The sequence below is a fragment of the Apiospora hydei genome (assembly GCF_038363865.1).
Source record: "Apiospora hydei strain CBS 114990 chromosome Unknown utg000005l_segment0_segment0, whole genome shotgun sequence".
Classification (NCBI taxonomy): Eukaryota; Fungi; Ascomycota; class Sordariomycetes; order Amphisphaeriales; family Apiosporaceae; genus Apiospora; species Apiospora hydei.
Genome location: NW_027117364.1, coordinates 4,298,192 through 4,315,806, shown reverse-complemented (window position 1 = coordinate 4,315,806; position 17,615 = coordinate 4,298,192). Strand labels below are relative to the sequence as shown.

General features: G+C 55.5%; 4 protein-coding genes across 4 annotated transcripts; 3 read left to right on the top strand and 1 right to left on the bottom strand.

Moving 5' to 3' along the window:
- Positions 1-2,085: 2,085 nt before the first annotated feature.
- On the top strand, positions 2,086-3,745 carry PG997_006826 (uncharacterized protein; the record flags this gene model as incomplete). Its single annotated transcript, XM_066811141.1, has 4 exons — positions 2,086-2,310; positions 2,451-2,589; positions 2,657-3,109; positions 3,183-3,745. The coding sequence occupies 4 exons, from the start codon at positions 2,086-2,088 to the stop codon at positions 3,743-3,745; spliced, it is 1,380 nt and encodes a 459-aa protein (XP_066670064.1).
- A 1,448-nt stretch (positions 3,746-5,193) lies between these two features.
- Positions 5,194-8,390, top strand: PG997_006825 (uncharacterized protein; the record flags this gene model as incomplete). The annotated part of the gene is made up of 2 exons (XM_066811140.1): positions 5,194-5,820; positions 5,946-8,390. The coding sequence occupies 2 exons, from the start codon at positions 5,194-5,196 to the stop codon at positions 8,388-8,390; spliced, it is 3,072 nt and encodes a 1,023-aa protein (XP_066670063.1).
- A 1,030-nt stretch (positions 8,391-9,420) lies between these two features.
- PG997_006824 (glutamate synthase) lies at positions 9,421-12,238 on the top strand (the record flags this gene model as incomplete). The annotated part of the gene is made up of 2 exons (XM_066811139.1): positions 9,421-10,660; positions 10,746-12,238. The coding sequence occupies 2 exons, from the start codon at positions 9,421-9,423 to the stop codon at positions 12,236-12,238; spliced, it is 2,733 nt and encodes a 910-aa protein (XP_066670062.1).
- An 807-nt stretch (positions 12,239-13,045) lies between these two features.
- On the bottom strand, positions 13,046-13,966 carry PG997_006823 (uncharacterized protein; the record flags this gene model as incomplete). The annotated part of the gene is made up of 1 exon (XM_066811138.1): positions 13,046-13,966. The coding sequence occupies one exon, from the start codon at positions 13,964-13,966 to the stop codon at positions 13,046-13,048; it is 921 nt and encodes a 306-aa protein (XP_066670061.1).
- Between the last annotated feature and the right edge of the window lie 3,649 nt (positions 13,967-17,615).

Genomic DNA, 17,615 nt, shown 5'->3' with positions numbered 1-17,615 from the left:
ACCATCGCAGGAGGATCCTCCGGTTGGGAGCCTGCGGAGGATTTCAGCAGAGTCTAGGAGGAGAAGAAGAAGATGTGTGTTGCACTAGGGGTCTGTCTGTCTGGGAGACAGGGATTGGATGTCTTGCCGCAGGCGTGCAGGAAGGATAGCCCTGACACAGCATATCTTGCACAATAATGCGAAGGATATATTGTGAGCATATGGACTGCCCCTTGCAGTTGTTGCTATGCAACACAACGGGGGCCGGCTAGTTCCCCGTGGGATGATGTATAGGTTATATAGAGGCCATGACTCATTCCATGCAATGTGTGTGGTTATATTGCTCAGTTACTCACACTAAGCAAGAGTAAAGTGCATTGCAGATACGCAACTGCGTACGCTCTGGGATGGAAACGCATAAACTATTTGTGCAAGGACCCCTAAACAAAAAGGTATCAGAAAGAGCAACAATTCAAGGATGAACCTGTAGTAAACGGTAGCAACTCGAAGTGCTCGTCGATGAAAAGGGAGGTGCCTATCAGGTCGAAAGATAGACCCGTCGGCGCCGATCATTGGCCGTGCTCGGTATAGCGGGCGGCGCCAAATTGATAGTGTCCCAGGGACGGTATTGCTGGCGGCTGGGTTGCATTCGCTCCGGTTGCCGACTCATGTACGATCCACTTGGCTGGCCAGATCGCTCTCCCGCTGCCCTGGGTCACCTGGCCAAAGACACAGTATTGTGTGATAATGGGTGCCGTTGTCGTTGCTACAGTACTTTACAAGAGAAAACTTTGATCTGGTCTTTTGTTTCACGGCCATACCCAGGCGGTCGTCAACCGTCCCTCCCGCCGTCGTCTTGAGATATCACCGTTGCAGCCCTAGGGCGCCCCGGCCCCACTCACCTCCTTGGTTACCCCTGCGCCAAAGAGTCGTTCCGGCCGGCCGGAGGAATACGCTACGACTAGTGTTGCCCGCCGAGCTCTTGATCAAACGACCAACAACAAAAGCCCAGCGCCATACCGCCGCCATGGTGATGCAGTAAGCAGTAAGAAAGGAACCTGGCTTAGCTGAGCCAGTAATGTCTTGACGAACCACCCGATCTCATCTCTTGTCCTTACTATAAGGCTTAATGTATACTTAGGGCGCGACTAGAATATGGGGTTTACATCGTTATTCCCTGCGGCCAACCAATCCTTAGGCAATCTCTTCTCTGCCTTGCAGGAATACGTGGTTTTGGCCTACTCGGGAGACAGAGGCGTCATGGCTAGAGCCATTCCTCCCCGTTACATACTCCTCTTTCTCAAGCTATACTGCATCCCCTCGGGGACCAGTGGCCGGATCGATGCGCGGGCTGGGTTCTCCCCCCATACCCTGGCTCACGTCCTGAAGAAGAAGTGGAAAGGAGGGAATGACGCCATTCCCTTTGGATCGCTCTAGCCTCGACTCTTGAAATCTCCCATTGGTCTAGCTGCAGTTCACTATCCGGGGGCACGGAACTGTCCATGTCAGATGTACATACCTATCGGCACATAGTGCATGGGGGCAGGGGTTTCAAACACCGATGAGGGAGGCCAGGTTCCCAGCTGCAGCTGGTAACCAGATTTGAACGGGGGAAATACAGGGTTCCTCCTGATAGATCTCTATCGTCTGCTGCAACCCTGGACACAATCAACAATCATACTGACCATATTATTCTTCCTCTATCTCTCGGCCGTGTGATGAGATGAAGCCGGATGCGACGTAGTCATGAGTCGTCGTCGGATCGTGTCTCTTTGTATGCCACCGTACGCAGGAACCCTACTTACTCGTGAGAGAGCAGCCAGGGGTTTCCGGTTCCTTGTTATTGTAAGTTCGTGGAAGTCAGACACACTCTTCAGCAACCGCCCGTGGTACGATTTTGTACTAATTATGTGTTAAGAATGAGCTGGATTCCTCTGCTAGAGACCTGATGCATAACGCGCGCATCTCGCTCGTCGTGGACGAAGCCAGTATGTAACAGTAGGAAACCCTCCCCCTGAGGTTTCCCAATTATTTCCCGTCTCGTCGGTCGATCGTAACGCTCTCCACCTCCACACAAACCCCCTTTGGGGCCACAACTTTCGACAAATGTCGGGACAGCCAGTCGTGGGCGGCTCACCCTTGCCGCCAGCGCCGCCGCCGCTGCCCTTCAAGACCGACGTCGACTTCAACGAGAGCCGGCAGCTCGAGATCAACCTCGTCGCCTGGATCTGCACGGGCGTCGCCATCGCCGTCGTCTTCTTCAAACTCTTCGTCCGGGCTCGGGTCACGAAGATTGTTGGTTGGGATGACTTCTTCATTTTCCTGTCGCTGGTAAGCGTGATCCTCCCTGTCGATATTCCCCCTTTCTTTTTATGAAAGAGAAAGAAAACATAACAAAGTCACAACGCAAGCGTGAAGGGTATAAAGTTTGTACACAGTTCAACATTTGCTTACGAAAATATGGCTATTAGGCCCTCAGCATCATTGCATCCGCCTTCGTGTCCTACTCGGTGCACCTGGGCTTCGGTCGGCACACAATAGCGGTGGCTATGGAACCTGATGGACCAGAACGTCTGGTCAACACGGCCATGTGGCAGCAGCTGGGATATCGTATGTTTACTCTTCGACTCCTATGATGTTCCCGTCAAATTCATAGAATCATTCTTTTGCTGACGAGGAGACACGCGTGGTTATCCAGCTTTCAACATCGGCGCCTTCAGCTTCCCCAACATCTCCATCGCCATCCTGGTCGTACGGCTCCTCGACCCCTGGACGGCGCGAGCTCGCGCTTTGTACGCCATGGTCATCGTGCAGGTCATCATCGCCTTAATATCCGTCATCATCGTCTTCAAGCAGTGCCAGCCGACGGCGAAAGTGTGGAACAAGCAGCTCCCCGGCACGTGCTGGAGCCCCGACGTCCTCAACAACTTCTCGTACTTCCTCTCGGCCTACACCACGCTGACCGACATCGTGCTTGCCGTCGTGCCCATTTCGTCATTCTGGAGCCTCCAGATGCGACCCAACACCAAGGTCGGCGTTTGTATCATGATGGGCCTCACGCTGCTCTCGGCCGTCGTGACGGTTGTCAAGGCGACTTATTTGAGCTTGTTCAATGACCAGACTGACCCACGTGAGTAGAGTCCCTACACCCCCTTTTTTCATCCCGCTCTCGACGCAAACTAATATCCTGGTTTCCATTGTAGTATTCGACGTCGCACCGCTCGTCATCTGGGGCCTCATTGAGCAAAACGTCGTCATCGTAGCCGCCTGCATCCCAACCCTGCGCCCCTTCTTCCACAAAGTCTGGAAAGGCGAGAAGTCGTCGGGCGCCCACAGCGGCGGCCACAGCAGCGGGGTCTCGGGCTCGAAGCTCAGCGGCAGCACCTTCTTCTCCAGCAGCCGCAACAACAAGCACCACCGGAAGCTGGACGACTCGGTGCTGGACTTCGACCCGCGCGACCTGGAGGCCCAGGAGGGCCACGACCACGACCTCGTGGTGCTCGAGCAGATCGGCGGCGGTCGCAAGGGCGGCGACAGCGCCGACATGCTGCGGGTGGGCACCGCGGTCGCGACGGAGCCCGCGGACGATGCGGCGGCGGACTACGACGACGAGTCCAACAGCTCGCAGAAGGGCATCTGGCGCACCCTGCACGTCAACATGGAGTGGGACGCCGAGTCCCAGAAGGGAGAAGCGCGAGCCGCGCTTCCCCTTTGTGCCCGATATTCCCGCCAGCAGCAGCTGCGCCTCCACGTCGGAGCCGACTGAGGGGAGGAAGAAGAAGCACAAGAGCGCTAGCGCGCGGCTTACGCGGCATTGAGAAAGAGGAAAGAAAGACAGACAGACTATTGTATTATATCTACGCCATGTATTGTCACGTATCATCTCAGGAAGGCCAAGGAATTTACGTATGGTGCTATCCATTAGGACCAAGAAATCCAATAGAAAGATACCCCCTTACGCAGTTATATATATGCATGCAAAAAAGGCATTCCGTGTGATTTTGCAACACGATTCTCCTTGTTAGTGAATCGTACGATTTTACTCTATGCAAAATCAGGTGTAATTAATTTGCCACTGCGTTTCCTGTACTCCCTTCAGCCATGCTGCTATAATGAAAAGCAGGAGAGAGGTCATAAAACATTGGCATTCAGTTGTAGTGGCCGGATCCGGAATCAAACACAACAACAAGAAGCTTAATACTATCTGTATACGAGAGGCTACAAAACACACACTACATGAATTCACTAGATCTCTCATAAAACTGCGAAAAGTCTATATTAATTTCCAAAAAGGAAATATGAACAACATAGTACTGGTTATTGTGAAACGAATTTTCCTGATACGTTCTGGTATTAAGTTAGTCATGGTTCTACGCAATAAAGGGGTTAAGGGTGCCAAGACACTATAGCACGAGGTTCAGTATAACTCGAAGTAGAATGACGACGGTTTATCAGTACTAATATTATGGGGAAAGAGGACCTTGGTCAGATCCCGTCGAGTTTTCTAAGCTCCTGCAGGTCCATGTCGTGGCTGGTTTCCGAGCATTTCACAGCAGACCCCCCCACGACAAGAGCAAAGCTCTATCTTCCTTTTCGCCGCTTAAATGTTACAATACCAACAATTATGGTCACTTTGAACCATCTTGGCATTCTTCACATGGCTATCCGTGTTTGGTTAAGGTTGCGTTACGTGCCGAAAATGGCCGCTACACCACGGAATGCACTGTCTCAAAAGCGCTGCTACGTTTTCGTACCCGGGCAACCAAAGACTTGACTCAGAATTACCTTTGTCGCAGTTGCATGCAGCCGAATAGCTAGTGTCGATCGGGTTGACGATGATGCTATCATTATACAGCCCTGGCCCTTTGTGCGCCCAGTGTCCTTATCCTGCTACCAAAGAAACCCCCTGACAATGAAAGGTCCCCTCGAATTCCGCACACAGCTACCACTCGGCCAACAAAGGGTTACTCGGGGCCTTTCAGTAAGTGGACCATCGAGGTGAACATATTGCAAATGCGCAGTGTGGACTTGACTCCTAGATCTTCCCCCATCATCTCCGTGATCAGGAAATTCCGTTCTGGCATAATCCTAAGCAACCAATAGTCGAACACTTGCATCTCTCTCTCTCTCTCTTTTGTGTCCCTATATCGTTTGTGTACAGGATCTTACCAACATTGAGAAAATAAAAAAAGTATCAAACCTGCATCGTCTGCCATGTCGAAATTAGCGGAAGGGGCCGGCTCGGCCGGCGAAGCGTCAGGAGTATCTGGTATGGATGAGTACATCGCCACATTCAGGAGCACCGTCACCAAGAGCCTCGAGGGAAAGAAGAAGGACGACAAGCTCATGGCGACGGTGGATTCGCTCAAGCAGGCCGTGGTGGAGACTGTGGGACAGGCCCTCAAGAGCCAGCCCGCGTCGCCGAACCCGCTGAACCAGAACAAGTTCCTGAGCGATTTCTGGAAGGCCTTCGACGCGCGCCTGAAGGAGAAGGAGCTGGCCGAGGTGAGGAAGCAGCTCAAGAGCAAGGGGATCCCGGACCTCAAGACGACCATGGGCAGCATCATCCACGCGACCTTTTACGACATGGTCGTGCTGCCGGGGCTCGACAGCAAGAAGCCGAAGCCCGCCAACGACAAGTTCGTCGGCATCTTTGTCGAGAAGTTCGACAAGGAGCTCGACAACATCTTGAAGAAGAAGGAGTTCAAGATGTACAAGGACGCCTCCGCCGAGGTGGCGGGCAACGCGATCCAGAGGGTCCAGGTCCTCAGCAACGAGGCGGAGAAGAAGGATAAGGAGCTGGATCAGCTCAAGAATCAGTCGTCCGGGGGCTCAGCAAGAGTGGGCAGCTAATGCGAAACCAGATTTTGGACCTCACGCAAGAGAAGGATGAACTCAAAAACAAAGTCCAAGATCTTGAGGGACAGCTGAAGAAGCAGGATAACCCTGACACGGACGTAGCTGAGTGGAAGTCGAGATATGATAATTTGTTGAAAAAGAACCAAGCCGAAGTCAAAATTATCGATCAACTTGAGGCGGATAATTCTAAGTTACAAGAAGAACTCAACAAGGAGAAAACCAACTCTAAGAAGCTGAACCAAGGGCAAGGGTCAGCCCAGGGCCGTGTGAAGGAGCTCGAAGAGCAAGCGAAAGACCAAAGGGAGGAATTAATTGACAGGCAAAAGCAACTCAACGATAGGGAGAAGAAGCTCAAAGAGGCGCAAGACGAATTGAAGGAGGCGAACGAGGCTAGAAGCGAGGCCAATGAATTACTCGAGAATCTCCAAATCGAGTTTGAGGCTTACAAGAAACAGAAGGCCGCATCTAGGAGCAGTTCTAACGAGGCCGAGCACCTAGAAACCATCAAGAATCTGCGCCAGCAAGCTGCAAAGGACAAGAAGGAGATCGACGATCTGAAAGCTGCCAAGGCCACCGAGCGGACCAAGTTGGAGGAAGAGGCGTCCAACGCGGGTAAGGCGGCCGAGACGGCGAATAACCTGCTCCGGAGCCTCCACGAAGAGCTCGCTGCCGTAAAGAAAGACACTACCAAGGAGAGAGAGGAGAAGACCAGCATCCAGGAGAAGCACAGGCAGCTCGAGACCACCCACCGCGAGATCACACAGAAGAACGCCAACCTCGAGAAGGAACACAAGGAGCTCACCAAGAAGCACGATGAGGTTGTCAAGGCCCAGAAGACCGGCAAGGCAGCGGTCGACAAAGACGCCGCGAAGAAGCTGGCCGATCTCGAAAAGGAGCGCGACCAGCTCAAGGCCACCTGCAAAGAGTACAAGGAGGCTGAGACAAGTCTGAAAGCGATCACGGCGGAGCAGAACAAGCAGCTCGAGGCTGCCAAAGCGGCCGCGGCCGACGCGGAGAAGCAGCTGGCCGCTGTCAAGGAGGAGCGCGACACGCTCCAGAAGCAGCGTGACCAGTTCCAGGAGGCCGGGAAGAAGCTGGACGGGGTGATGGCGGAGAAGGATAAGAAGCTCAAGCAGCTCGAGACCGATGGTGCGAAGCAGCTGCAAGACCTCCAGAAGAAGAACAAGGCTCTCGAGAACAACCAAAGAGCCGTCAAGGCCGACAACGAGAAGCTGAACGTGACCGTGAAGGAACAGAAGGAGCAACTGTCGAATCTTGCAGCCGCGAAGGCGGGCGGCAAGGTCGCCGAAAAGAAGATACAAGATCTCGAGCGCCAGATTAAGGAATTGGAGGGCACCCGCGACGAGGACAAGAAGCAGAAGGGGGCGTCGGATGCGCGAGTGCGAGAGCTGGAGCAAACAAGAAATGGTCTCCAGATCAACATTAAAGATTTGCAGGCTGAGGCGAAGAAGCGTGAGGCCGCCTTAGCACGTCTCACGGCGGTGGAGGGTACCCAGAAGAACCTGATCACGGAGCTCGAAGGCCGGAACAAGGGGCTGACGGCGTCCCTCGAGAAACTTTCCAAGGGGGCGAGCACAGGCACCGGCACCGGCAAGGGCAAGGACAAAGGCAAGGACCTCACGTCGTTGACCGAAGAGGAGGAGGAGGAGGAGGAGGAGACGGCCGGCACGACGACCGAGGCGCACCGCAAGCAGATTACCGAGGCACAGCAGACGATCAACAAGTTGACCAAGGAGAACCGGGAGTTGAAGCGTGACCTTGCCCGCGTGCAATCGGGCTACAGTCACACGGAGAGGCGGGCCGAGACCTCGGAAGCCCAAGTGGAAACGCTGGAAGAGCAACTTGCGGAGGCTAATGCTGCTCAGGAGACCTCTCAGGCTGCTGCTACAGCTGCTGAAGCCAGGGCGACGGAGGCTGCTACTCAAGCCGCTGCCGCTGAGGCTGATACAGTTGCTGCTGAGGCCAGGGCAACGGAGGCAGCCACTCGGGCCGCTGCTGCTGAAGCTGCGGCTGCTGCGGCTACCGCGAATGCCGCCACCGCCACCGCCACCACCGAGACTACGGAGACGGCGGGCCCGGTCAGGACGATGGGCGAGGTCGTACTGCCGGAGCGAACCTTGGCCCCCGTGGGCGGCATTCTGCGCAACAGCATCTTCACCGGCGTGGCGAACCTCTTCAACGGCGGCGCGGGTGGTACTGTGGGCACCGGCAACCGAGGTCGGACTGGTACCAGCGGCGGCGAACCCGGGACGCCCGCGACGCAAGCCGAAGACTCGGACGGGTTCAACAACATGATGTTCTTGTGCGCCGTCATCACCATCCTCGCCTTCCTGACGATGGGGGCCGAGGGGCCACAAGGCCAGCCTCTGGATGGCGGCCAACCACTTGACGCGCGCGCAGTACGCCAACGAGTGGTACTACCTCATGATTCCCCTGCCGCAGTTCTCGTACGTGTGGGATTTGTTCATGGCCTGTGTCAAATGAGGATATATTGGAATTGGATAGGACTGGATTTGAGGGTAAGGGGTTAGGGTTAGTGGGTTGGGGTGCGTCCTCTAGGATAGTGGGCTGGATTCAATTGTTTATTTGTGCGTGTCGGTAAGTTCCCTTAGTTAGCTGTTCAATAAGAAGAGGTGGAGATTCTGTTTTTGTAATGCGTATTGGTATAAATGAATGTGCACAATTATCCAGGACTGTTTGATAGAGTGAAGATTAAACAGACGTTTGAAATATGAACATCGCAATGTAAGTCTCTCCTGGTAAGTCGCCATCCAGATTGCCCCAGACCGACGCACTGTAGCGTGCCGGAAAGCCGGATAAGTGCTTGATGCAGCTGCAGCTGCAGCGGTAGACGCTAAACACGCTGTTGTGCAGCGCCAAGTTCTGGCCAAGGGATCCCCCAAGGTCCAGAAAGGTCCCCCAAGCGTGGCTGTGCTCAGGCGATGGACTAACGCCCTTGGGCAACTGCACTGGACCAAAATTGGAACGAGCGCGTCAGAAGTGGCCGCGTGGGCTTTGGCTTTGGCGGAGGGCGATTGCTGAGTGATTGATTGATGGATGGCTCCCAGTCCAGTAGTAATCCCATCCATTACGAGCCGGCCAACAGAACCGTCCACGATCCATTGATCCATCCATCAAGTCACTGGCCGATTCGATTTCGATGGAGCGACAATCCCCCGTCTACGTAGGACTGCCGACCTAATAATCTACCCTACTTCCGACCCCTACCCTCTTCCAGCTTAACCTTTCGACATTTCGAAGTTCACTGTCCCTTGCACTGGTGGCTTGGACTGCATGAGCCGCTTTGTCGATTCACCACTCTGTTCTTGGTCTATTCCAGCCCTTCACTCCTTATCGCTTCGTAATCAATTCGATCATCATACATCGCTCGTTCAACTACATACCTACCTGACGACTTTCCATGCACTCTGTTGTTCCACGACATACATATGAGCCTCTGCCTACGTTACACAGCCTATTGCCCTAGGACGAGCCGAGTAACGAAGCAAGACAACACCAACATCGTCACCACCACATGATTTCCTGTTCCCGTTCGCCACAATGCCTTCCGACGACAAGTCGCACTATACCCCGGCGCCGCCCATCCCTACCTACGACGAGGCCGTCCACAGCTCCGCCTCCAACAACGACTGGCAACCACCCCCACGGTCGCCCGCCGACTTCCGGCCCGACGCGGAAACCGAAGCCCAGTCCCTCCTAACCTCCTCCGCCGGCCAACGGCCCAGGCTGCCCGCCGGCTACCGCCCGCCCCATGTCGAGACCGACGATGAAGAGTCGAATTGGAGCCTCGAGAGCGACGACGACGACGATGCGCCCGAAGATGCCCAGATGCGACGGGAGATGCAGGAGCTCGAGGTCGAGGACCCGCTGAACGGCTCCCACTCCGGCAGTAATTCCTCGTTATGGCGGAAACGCATCAACTTCTCTCTTCCCCAATGGAAGTGGCGATGGCGCCTGCCGCGTCTCACCGTGCGCCTGCCCCGACAGACCGACGGCATCACGGAGTCCAGGAGCGAATCTGGCACCCAGGAAACGAGTTCACTCGCGACGAGGTTGCGATCGAGGTTACCGAACTTACCAAAGATTAGCATAGACAGCGCCGCCGTCCTGATAATCATTGGCCGACTGCTGGCCGTTTTCCTCGTCCTGGGTTTCCTATACCTGGTTTTCGTGAGCGACATGTTCGCCAATTTCTCCCGCCGCGTGGGTGGCAAGATGTTCGACCCGGAAAGCGTCCGGACGCACGTGCAGATGGCCATCAGCACAGGGCGAATGCGCGACACCCTGGAACACTTCACCAGCTACGCTCATATTGCGGGCACCGAAGGCGATTTCGCATTGGCCATGGACGTCCGCAACTCCCTCATGAAGAGCGGGCTGGAAGATGTCCGTGTTGACGAGTACTACGTATATCTGAACTACCCGAAGCCGGACGGTCGGGCTGTTGAGATCATGTCCGAGGATGGAAAGAAGGCGAAGTGGAGCGCCAAGCTGGAGGAGGACGACACTGGCGGTGCTACGGCCGGAAGGCAAACCCTGGCCTTCCACGGCCACTCGAAGTCGGGCGACGTCAAGGGCCCTCTCATCTACGCCAACTACGGCAGCCGGGAGGACTTCCAGAAACTCAAGGACAAGGGCATCGAGACAAAGGGCGCCATCGCCCTCGTACGGTACTACGGCACACAAGGTGACCGGGCTCTGAAGATCAAGGCAGCCGAGCTTGCTGGATTTGCTGGCTGCATCATCTATAGCGACCCGGCCGATGATGGATTCGTGAAGGGTAAGACGGCGCCCGAGGGGAGATTCATGCCAAAGGACGGCGTCCAGCGGGGGCGGCGTCAGCTTGATGAGCTGGGTGGTCGGAGACGTGCTCACGCCCGGCTGGGCCAGCACGAAGGGCCAGCCGCGCATGACGCCGAAACAGACCAAGGGCCTCGTGCAGATCCCCAGTCTTCCGCTGGCCTGGCGCGACGCCCAGGTTCTGCTGCAGCATATTCAGGGCTTCGGCGAGCCGTGCTCAGACGATTGGCGCGGTGGCGTGCCTGATGTCGAATGGTGGTCGGGCAATTCGTCTTCTCCGATTGTCAGGTTGAAGAACGAGCAGGATGAAAACGAACAGCAACCCATCTGGAACATCTACGGCAAAATCGTGGGCATTGAGCAAAACGAGAAGAGTATCATTATCGGCAGCCACCGCGATGCGTGGGGTTTCGGTGCGACAGATCCCGGCAGCGGCCAAGCCGTGTTCCTCGAGGTAGCACGCGTCTTTGGTGATCTCCTTGCCCGAGGCTGGAGGCCACTCCGCACCATCGAGTTCATGAGTTGGGACGCGGAAGAGTACAACCTCATCGGCAGCACAGAGTACGTCGAAAACAACCTCGACGAGCTCCGCGACAACGCGTGGGCCTACATCAACCTCGACACGGCCGTGACGGGTACCGACTTCGCCGCCTCCGGCTCGCCCATGTTCCGGGCCGTGCTGCCCAAGGTCCTGGAGCGAGTGTACGACCCGCGGCGCAACGCATCGCTGCGCACGCTCTGGGAGGAGAAGCGGGCGAAGCTCGAAGGCTTGGGCGCCGGCAGCGACTATGTCGCCTTCCAAGACATTGCGGGCACGAGCTCCATCGATATCCGTTTCGAGGGCGACAAGTACCCCTACCACTCGAGCTACGACAACTTCGACTGGATGGAGCGCGTCGGCGACCCGGAGTTTGTGTACCACGGCCTGCTGGGGCAGGTTCTGGGTCTACTCATTCTCGAGCTCGCCGACCGGCCCATTCTGGCGTTCGACGTTGGCGCCTACGCGCGCGCCATGGGCCGCTACTTGAGCGATCTCTGGAAGTTTTGCGAGGCCAAGGGCGTCAAGCTCGACTTCACGCCCATCAAGAAGGCCATCGACGAGGTCGAGAACTCGGTCATGCAGGCGCAGCTCTGGGCCATCAAGTGGGAAGAGGACGTCACGAACGCGAACGGGTGGGAGCCCGCGTCGCTGGGGCGGCTCCGGACGGCGTACAACACGAGGTTGGCCGACTTTGAGACGGCCCTGCTGGACCTCGAGTATGGCGGTGGAGTGAGTACCAACCCTCCTGCTGCACCATCCTTCATCTCCAGTCTGTCCTCGTTTATTCCTCTGTTATTAACACCGCACCAACAGGTACCGAACCGGACGCAATTCGTCCACGTCGTCTTCGGCCCGCAGCTGTGGTCCGGGTACGACGAGGCGTACTTCCCGGCCATCCGGGACGCGGTGGATGCGGGCGACTTGGAGCTGGCGCAGAACATCACGGAGAAGACGGGCAAGATTATATCCGAGGCGGCAAAGGTGCTGGTCCGGGAGAAGAAGAAGCCCTCTTCCTAGGTGCCTGCTCTTCTTTCTCTCTTGTTATAGGCCTTTTCCCTTTTTTATTTTTTGTCTCTGCGGCGTGATGTACGAAGAGAGAGAGAGAGAGCCCACTCGTAGTCTCAGTTCCAGCTTGCGAGGTGTGTAAAAGATGCATTACTCGGCGCAAATGGGGAAATTTATTGAATATTGTCTTTTGTTGCACGTTTACTCTACCCTTATTGAAGCGGATTGATTGCTGGTAGAGAGTGCCTCGGAGGGCTATTACTCAAGCGATGCTGTTATCAAGGCAAATCAGTGGTTGACGTGTAGCAAGTAGGCCTCGTACGTACGCACGCATTCGGTGGTTTCTTTGTACATTGGTGGTGTTGTATAGCGGGTATCGGGAGTCACGTACTTTGGCCTCAGATGTATAAACAGGCAATTATTCGAAAGCGCATTCCTGCCGCACTGTTTGAACTTCAAATCTATAAATGCAAGCAAGTGCTCAATGCAATTGCGTGAAACCAAATGGAAGAGGCATTATAGATAGTATGTACATGGCATGATACTTCGTAAACTCATCCTTGATAGGATGTATCGTTTCAAACCTAGCGCCCAAATATGAAAGAAGAAGAAATCCGCAACCCGCTCGATTCCTCGAGTCATAGCCATTGCGCCCAAGGCCTCCCACTCCCAAACTCCAGAGGAAGAAAGAACCAAAGAAGAAAATTCGTTCAGCAAGACTAGTCTAGCCTTAGCCGATTCAGCCAACCAGCCTCAGCTGCTTCCTAAGGAACTCGGCCAGCCCCCGCTCGACGCTGGCGTAGAGCGAGGCGAAGAGGATCATGTTGGTGTTGGAGGGCGGGGGCAGTGCACGACGTGCGGCACAATCTCGAGCTCCTCGATGCCGCCGACCTGGGCCAGCTCGGCGACCCAGTCGAGGCTCTCGTGCTTGATGTCGGCCAGCAGCTGGAAGTCCTCGGCCGACATCTCGCGCGGGGGCCCCGCGTTGCCGGCGTCCGAGTGCCGGTACGAGGCCGGGGGCTTGCCGCACTGGACCACGAGGCGGATCTTGCGGATCCCGTGGTGTTGGCGCTGGAGTTGATCCAGCTGTTTCTGCTGCTCTTGGGTTTTCTCGTCACCGTCGCTGCTATCGCCACTTAAGGAAGCTGGCAGCAGTTTGGAGAGGTAGCGGCACACGGACCGCCACTCGCAGCGGTCGCTGTCGAAGCCGTAGCCAGCGACGGGCCCGCGCTTGTACAGGGAGATGGCGCGAACCATGTCGCGCGAGGCGGGCGTCAGGTCTGACAGGAAGGGCTCCACGGCCTCCATGTCGGCGCCAAAGTCAAAGGAGTGCTGCGCGTAGACCAGGTGGGACGTCTCCTCGTGGATGAGGCGGTTCACGCGCATCAGGGCCGCGCAGATATAATATTCATCATCCTTCGCGGGGTTTTTGCTGTCCTTCTCCTGCTCTCCGGCTCTCGCCTTGGCCGGCACTCCTGGTAGGTAGCGCTGCTGCTGGTGGAAGGGGGAGAGGGGCCTGCGGCTGGTGGTAGTAGTACGTGGTCTCGTAGCTGCACCGGCGCTGCAGCATGGACTGCTTCTCCAGCACGTGATACCGGCTGCGGATCCGGGTTGGTGTCCTTGGCAGGCGGTTCTCCCCGCGTTGCGGATCTCAATGGCGACGTCCTTGGGGTGGGTGAACAGGTGGCTGTAGATGAGCAGCCGGACTTCGGCCGGGGCTCTGGCGAAGTATGAGTCCATGTTATCGGATGAGCTAAATGTATGATCAATGCTGATGAGGAGGATGATACGATCCGGTGTTATAAGGCCAATGGTGTGATGTAATGGCAGTGTTGCTAGTCTTCCAGATGGGTGTAAGAGAACTCAAGGTAAGCAGTGTAAGCTGGCGAGAGAGTTCAGGGAAGTGGTGGTGGTGGGCATAGAGATCCAACAAGGTGTTTGGCCAGGTCAGCTATCTCTCGTGAGCGGGAGGACGGAGCCGATGCTTATGTAGTAGTCCATGGCCATCCAGCAAGCGGACGCCCAGAGCCCACGTAGCCTATCATGGTTGCTTCTCCCTTTCGCCCATTGGTCCCCGGTGAGATTTTAGTCACGGGGTATCTGATTAACCGAGACAGAAGCAAATACACCGTCCATCAAACCCCGAATTCGTCAGTGCAATGCTGTTGGTTCAATTTCCCCCTGCGGCTCGGGGTCCAGGTCCAGGCTCGACATGGCGGGGCCAACCATTCGCTTGGGGCAGTGATGGTGCGGTGCTACGGGCAATAGCAATCGCTTCCTTGGCGCGCCCACGGCTATCTGCTCCCCGCCCGCATAGCAGCGATGGATTGAGTCGATTGCCGTGCAAAGTCCGGTACTCCGCGGCCTCGGTGATAATTGAAACGAGATCATTCGCTCGCACTCACGCCACGGCACGGGCAAAGAAAAGAAAGAAAGCCCGTGGAATCCATCAGGAACCCATCCGCCCTGACGGGCGAAACGGCGACGGGTGAGGGCCTCAGGTGATCATCAGCAGTTGCGAATGCGTCTCCATCAATTTGGCGCGGGCCCCGTTTATCTGCAGTCACGTACGGAAGTAGCAGCTGCTGGTAGCCCTGCTAGAGTGCCTAGAGTCAATAAAGCCTGAAGACAGACCCGCTGTTTCCAGCACTACCCCACGTTTTGGCGAGGGCGATACGGAGTAGCGCCTCACCCACTGCCCAGCGTCTTGGATAGGCATGTCGGACGGCTATCATTGAGGAGAAGGGGCCTGCGGAGGGCTTGGCTGCTTCCGACTCAGGAGATGCCGTGTGACTCCAATCTCTGCTTTCCCCGACTTCTCTGCTTGCGATATCCGTCTCTCCTCCCCCTCCTGGAGCCGCCTCGGAGACAAATTCAAGAAGCCTCGGTCGCATCGTCAGATTCAGAAAGTGAGCTGATTCGCATCCTAGCGGCCCACACGGCCCGTCTCGTTGGTCCACCACCCGGCTGCTTCTCTTTCATCGACCCAACATTCTCGGCCAGATTGGATATCGTGCAGGTATATTGATAGTAATAAGACCCCTGCGCCGACGGCTTCTGCGTCATCTCGACTTCGGGCTTCCGTCTAACTCCCCATCGCTCAGTCCCTGCAGTCCGTCGAATCCCGTCTTCGGTGTAATAAATGCGCCCTGCGCGCCGATTGCCATTCATCGCAGTGATTGATATTTTCGCGTCTCATCCACCGAATCCCATAGTTGCGCGAAACAACCGGCAAAGTCTGCGATTTCGTTGACGCGCGCGCCATGAGGATGTTGAAGCGGACGACAATGCTTGCAACGCAGCCCCTCGAGGCCCTGGCTCGCATGGGTAGACGTGAACTGCGAGCCAGAAACAAAGGCTAGGCGTAGGACGGAATTGGGAATCTGCGTCATGAATAACAGGAAACAGTCTTTGGCGGGGCCGAACGCGATCCGTGGGTTCATGTCGCGCAGCTGTGAGAGGTCCAGGCGCAAGCAAAGAACCGACCGGCCGGTTTCTCGCACGAGAGAAGTACCTGAGGTCCCGGCGTAGACTTCGAATCCGTGCTAGAGGCTCTTCACGCACACCTTCCCCAAATGGCCGAAGGCGACGGCGAACGAGAGCGACAAGAACCGAGAAGCGAACGGATGGGAGAAGGCGCATTGGAATTGAAACCATGCATCGAGCCGGGCGTATCGCAGTACCTACAATGAGCAGCTACCCACCCCAGCTTCATGCAACCGGTTCCAGACCGACGCGCTGGCGAGCCACTACCCCTGACGGTGCTGCTCCTGGGCCAGCCTTGGCGACGGCACTGCCTGACAGATGAGACGCGTCGTCGGGGCAGTCATGGATGGGGGAGTTGATTGACGTCGATACTTGGTGGAGGTGGTGGTCGTGGCCCGCCCTGTTCCCCGCCTGAAAGCAGAGTTGATGCAATCAGGTAAGTTAAGGAAGGCGCAATACAAGAATGGAAAGATCGCATGCAGGTGGAGGAAGGCGGCACGCAACGGATACGGCCAGCCATTGCAAGTCGTCTACAAGTACGCAAAAGCAGGTAGGGAAGGAAGGTAGCTCTTGCTTTTTGAAGGAAATAGACCAACGAAAGGCCGCCCACGCAGATACCTCGTCCACGCCGGTTTTGCTAAGAATAGGGCAGAAAACAAAGAACTATATAATGAAAAGATAAAAAAAACTTTAAAAATACTATATTTATTACTAATGATGGTGAAATCGAATGGAAGTGATGTTCGTATAGGTGCGAAGAGATGGAATAAGGCAAAAGCGAAAAGGGAGAAACGAAAAAGAGAAAAAAGAAGAAAAGAAAGTGACCGCAGAGGGAGTTGAACACTCTTACCTCTAAGTATAGGAATAAGACTACTACCGCTAGGATACCCCGGCCCGGTCAAGGGAATCAGGTATCATTGCGACTTATATGCCTCTCTGGGAAGCCAGTACATTGGTGATGTCTGCCATGAGTCCTTGCAGAGTCCTGGTTGAGGCTGAACTCAAATTCAGGGGAAAGGTTGGGGCACAGGCAGTTGCCGTGGATTTCGGCCAACAACGGTTGCCACTGGGTGTGCTAAAGATGGAAATGAAGAAGTTATCCAGTCAAGGAAACTGTATTTGAAATTATATATTCAAGCAAGTAGTCTTCAGCTTCAGCGAATCGAGGCCGTCGACCCGAACAAAGAAATAGGGGTTTGATTTCCACAGAAGTCGGCTTTGTAAAGCATATTGTATCTAAAACAAAGGGAGATAACACCAACTCACAAACCTGAGCAGCCAACAACAGAAGCAGTCTCTCGATATCTTGCTATTTTATACATCACTGCCAGCGGGCAAGTCTCTCCCCATTCCCAGACGGCTCGCCCGGAGTCCAATCAGGGCCCTCCGCCTCCGCGATCGAAGCAGGGCCAGCGCACCACGGCGAAGGTGCGTAGATCGGTCGTCTATCCGCCATGACCTCAATATATGACTATCTGGCTAGGCCTTGTTCAGCTCAGCTCCGTGCCAGTGCCTTGAAGCCCCATACCAACTCTTAGACCCAACAGCCTTGAGGTACCTATCTTTGGCCACAGAGGTAAGACGGAGAAACCTGACCCCGACGTAATTAAGTAGGCATTTAAGCTTAAACAGATGAGCAGGCTGGTCATTGGATGTATTTCGTAAAGTCGGGTGGATGACAGGTATTTCTTCAGAAGTACCAAGTCAGCCGTCAGCTGAATAGTGGATCCTATACGGGTCGGGCAACACTAGCCTCCATGCTTACTCTAGTCTGCGATCCTCCGGCTTCTTCGGCGGTGTGTTGCGGTAGAGGCATTTAACTCACACCGGAAACTCCCGGGACGGTGTCCCAGTGACTCAGAGCCTCGATAGTTGCTTCGAATCTAGGGTCAAGTATAAAGTG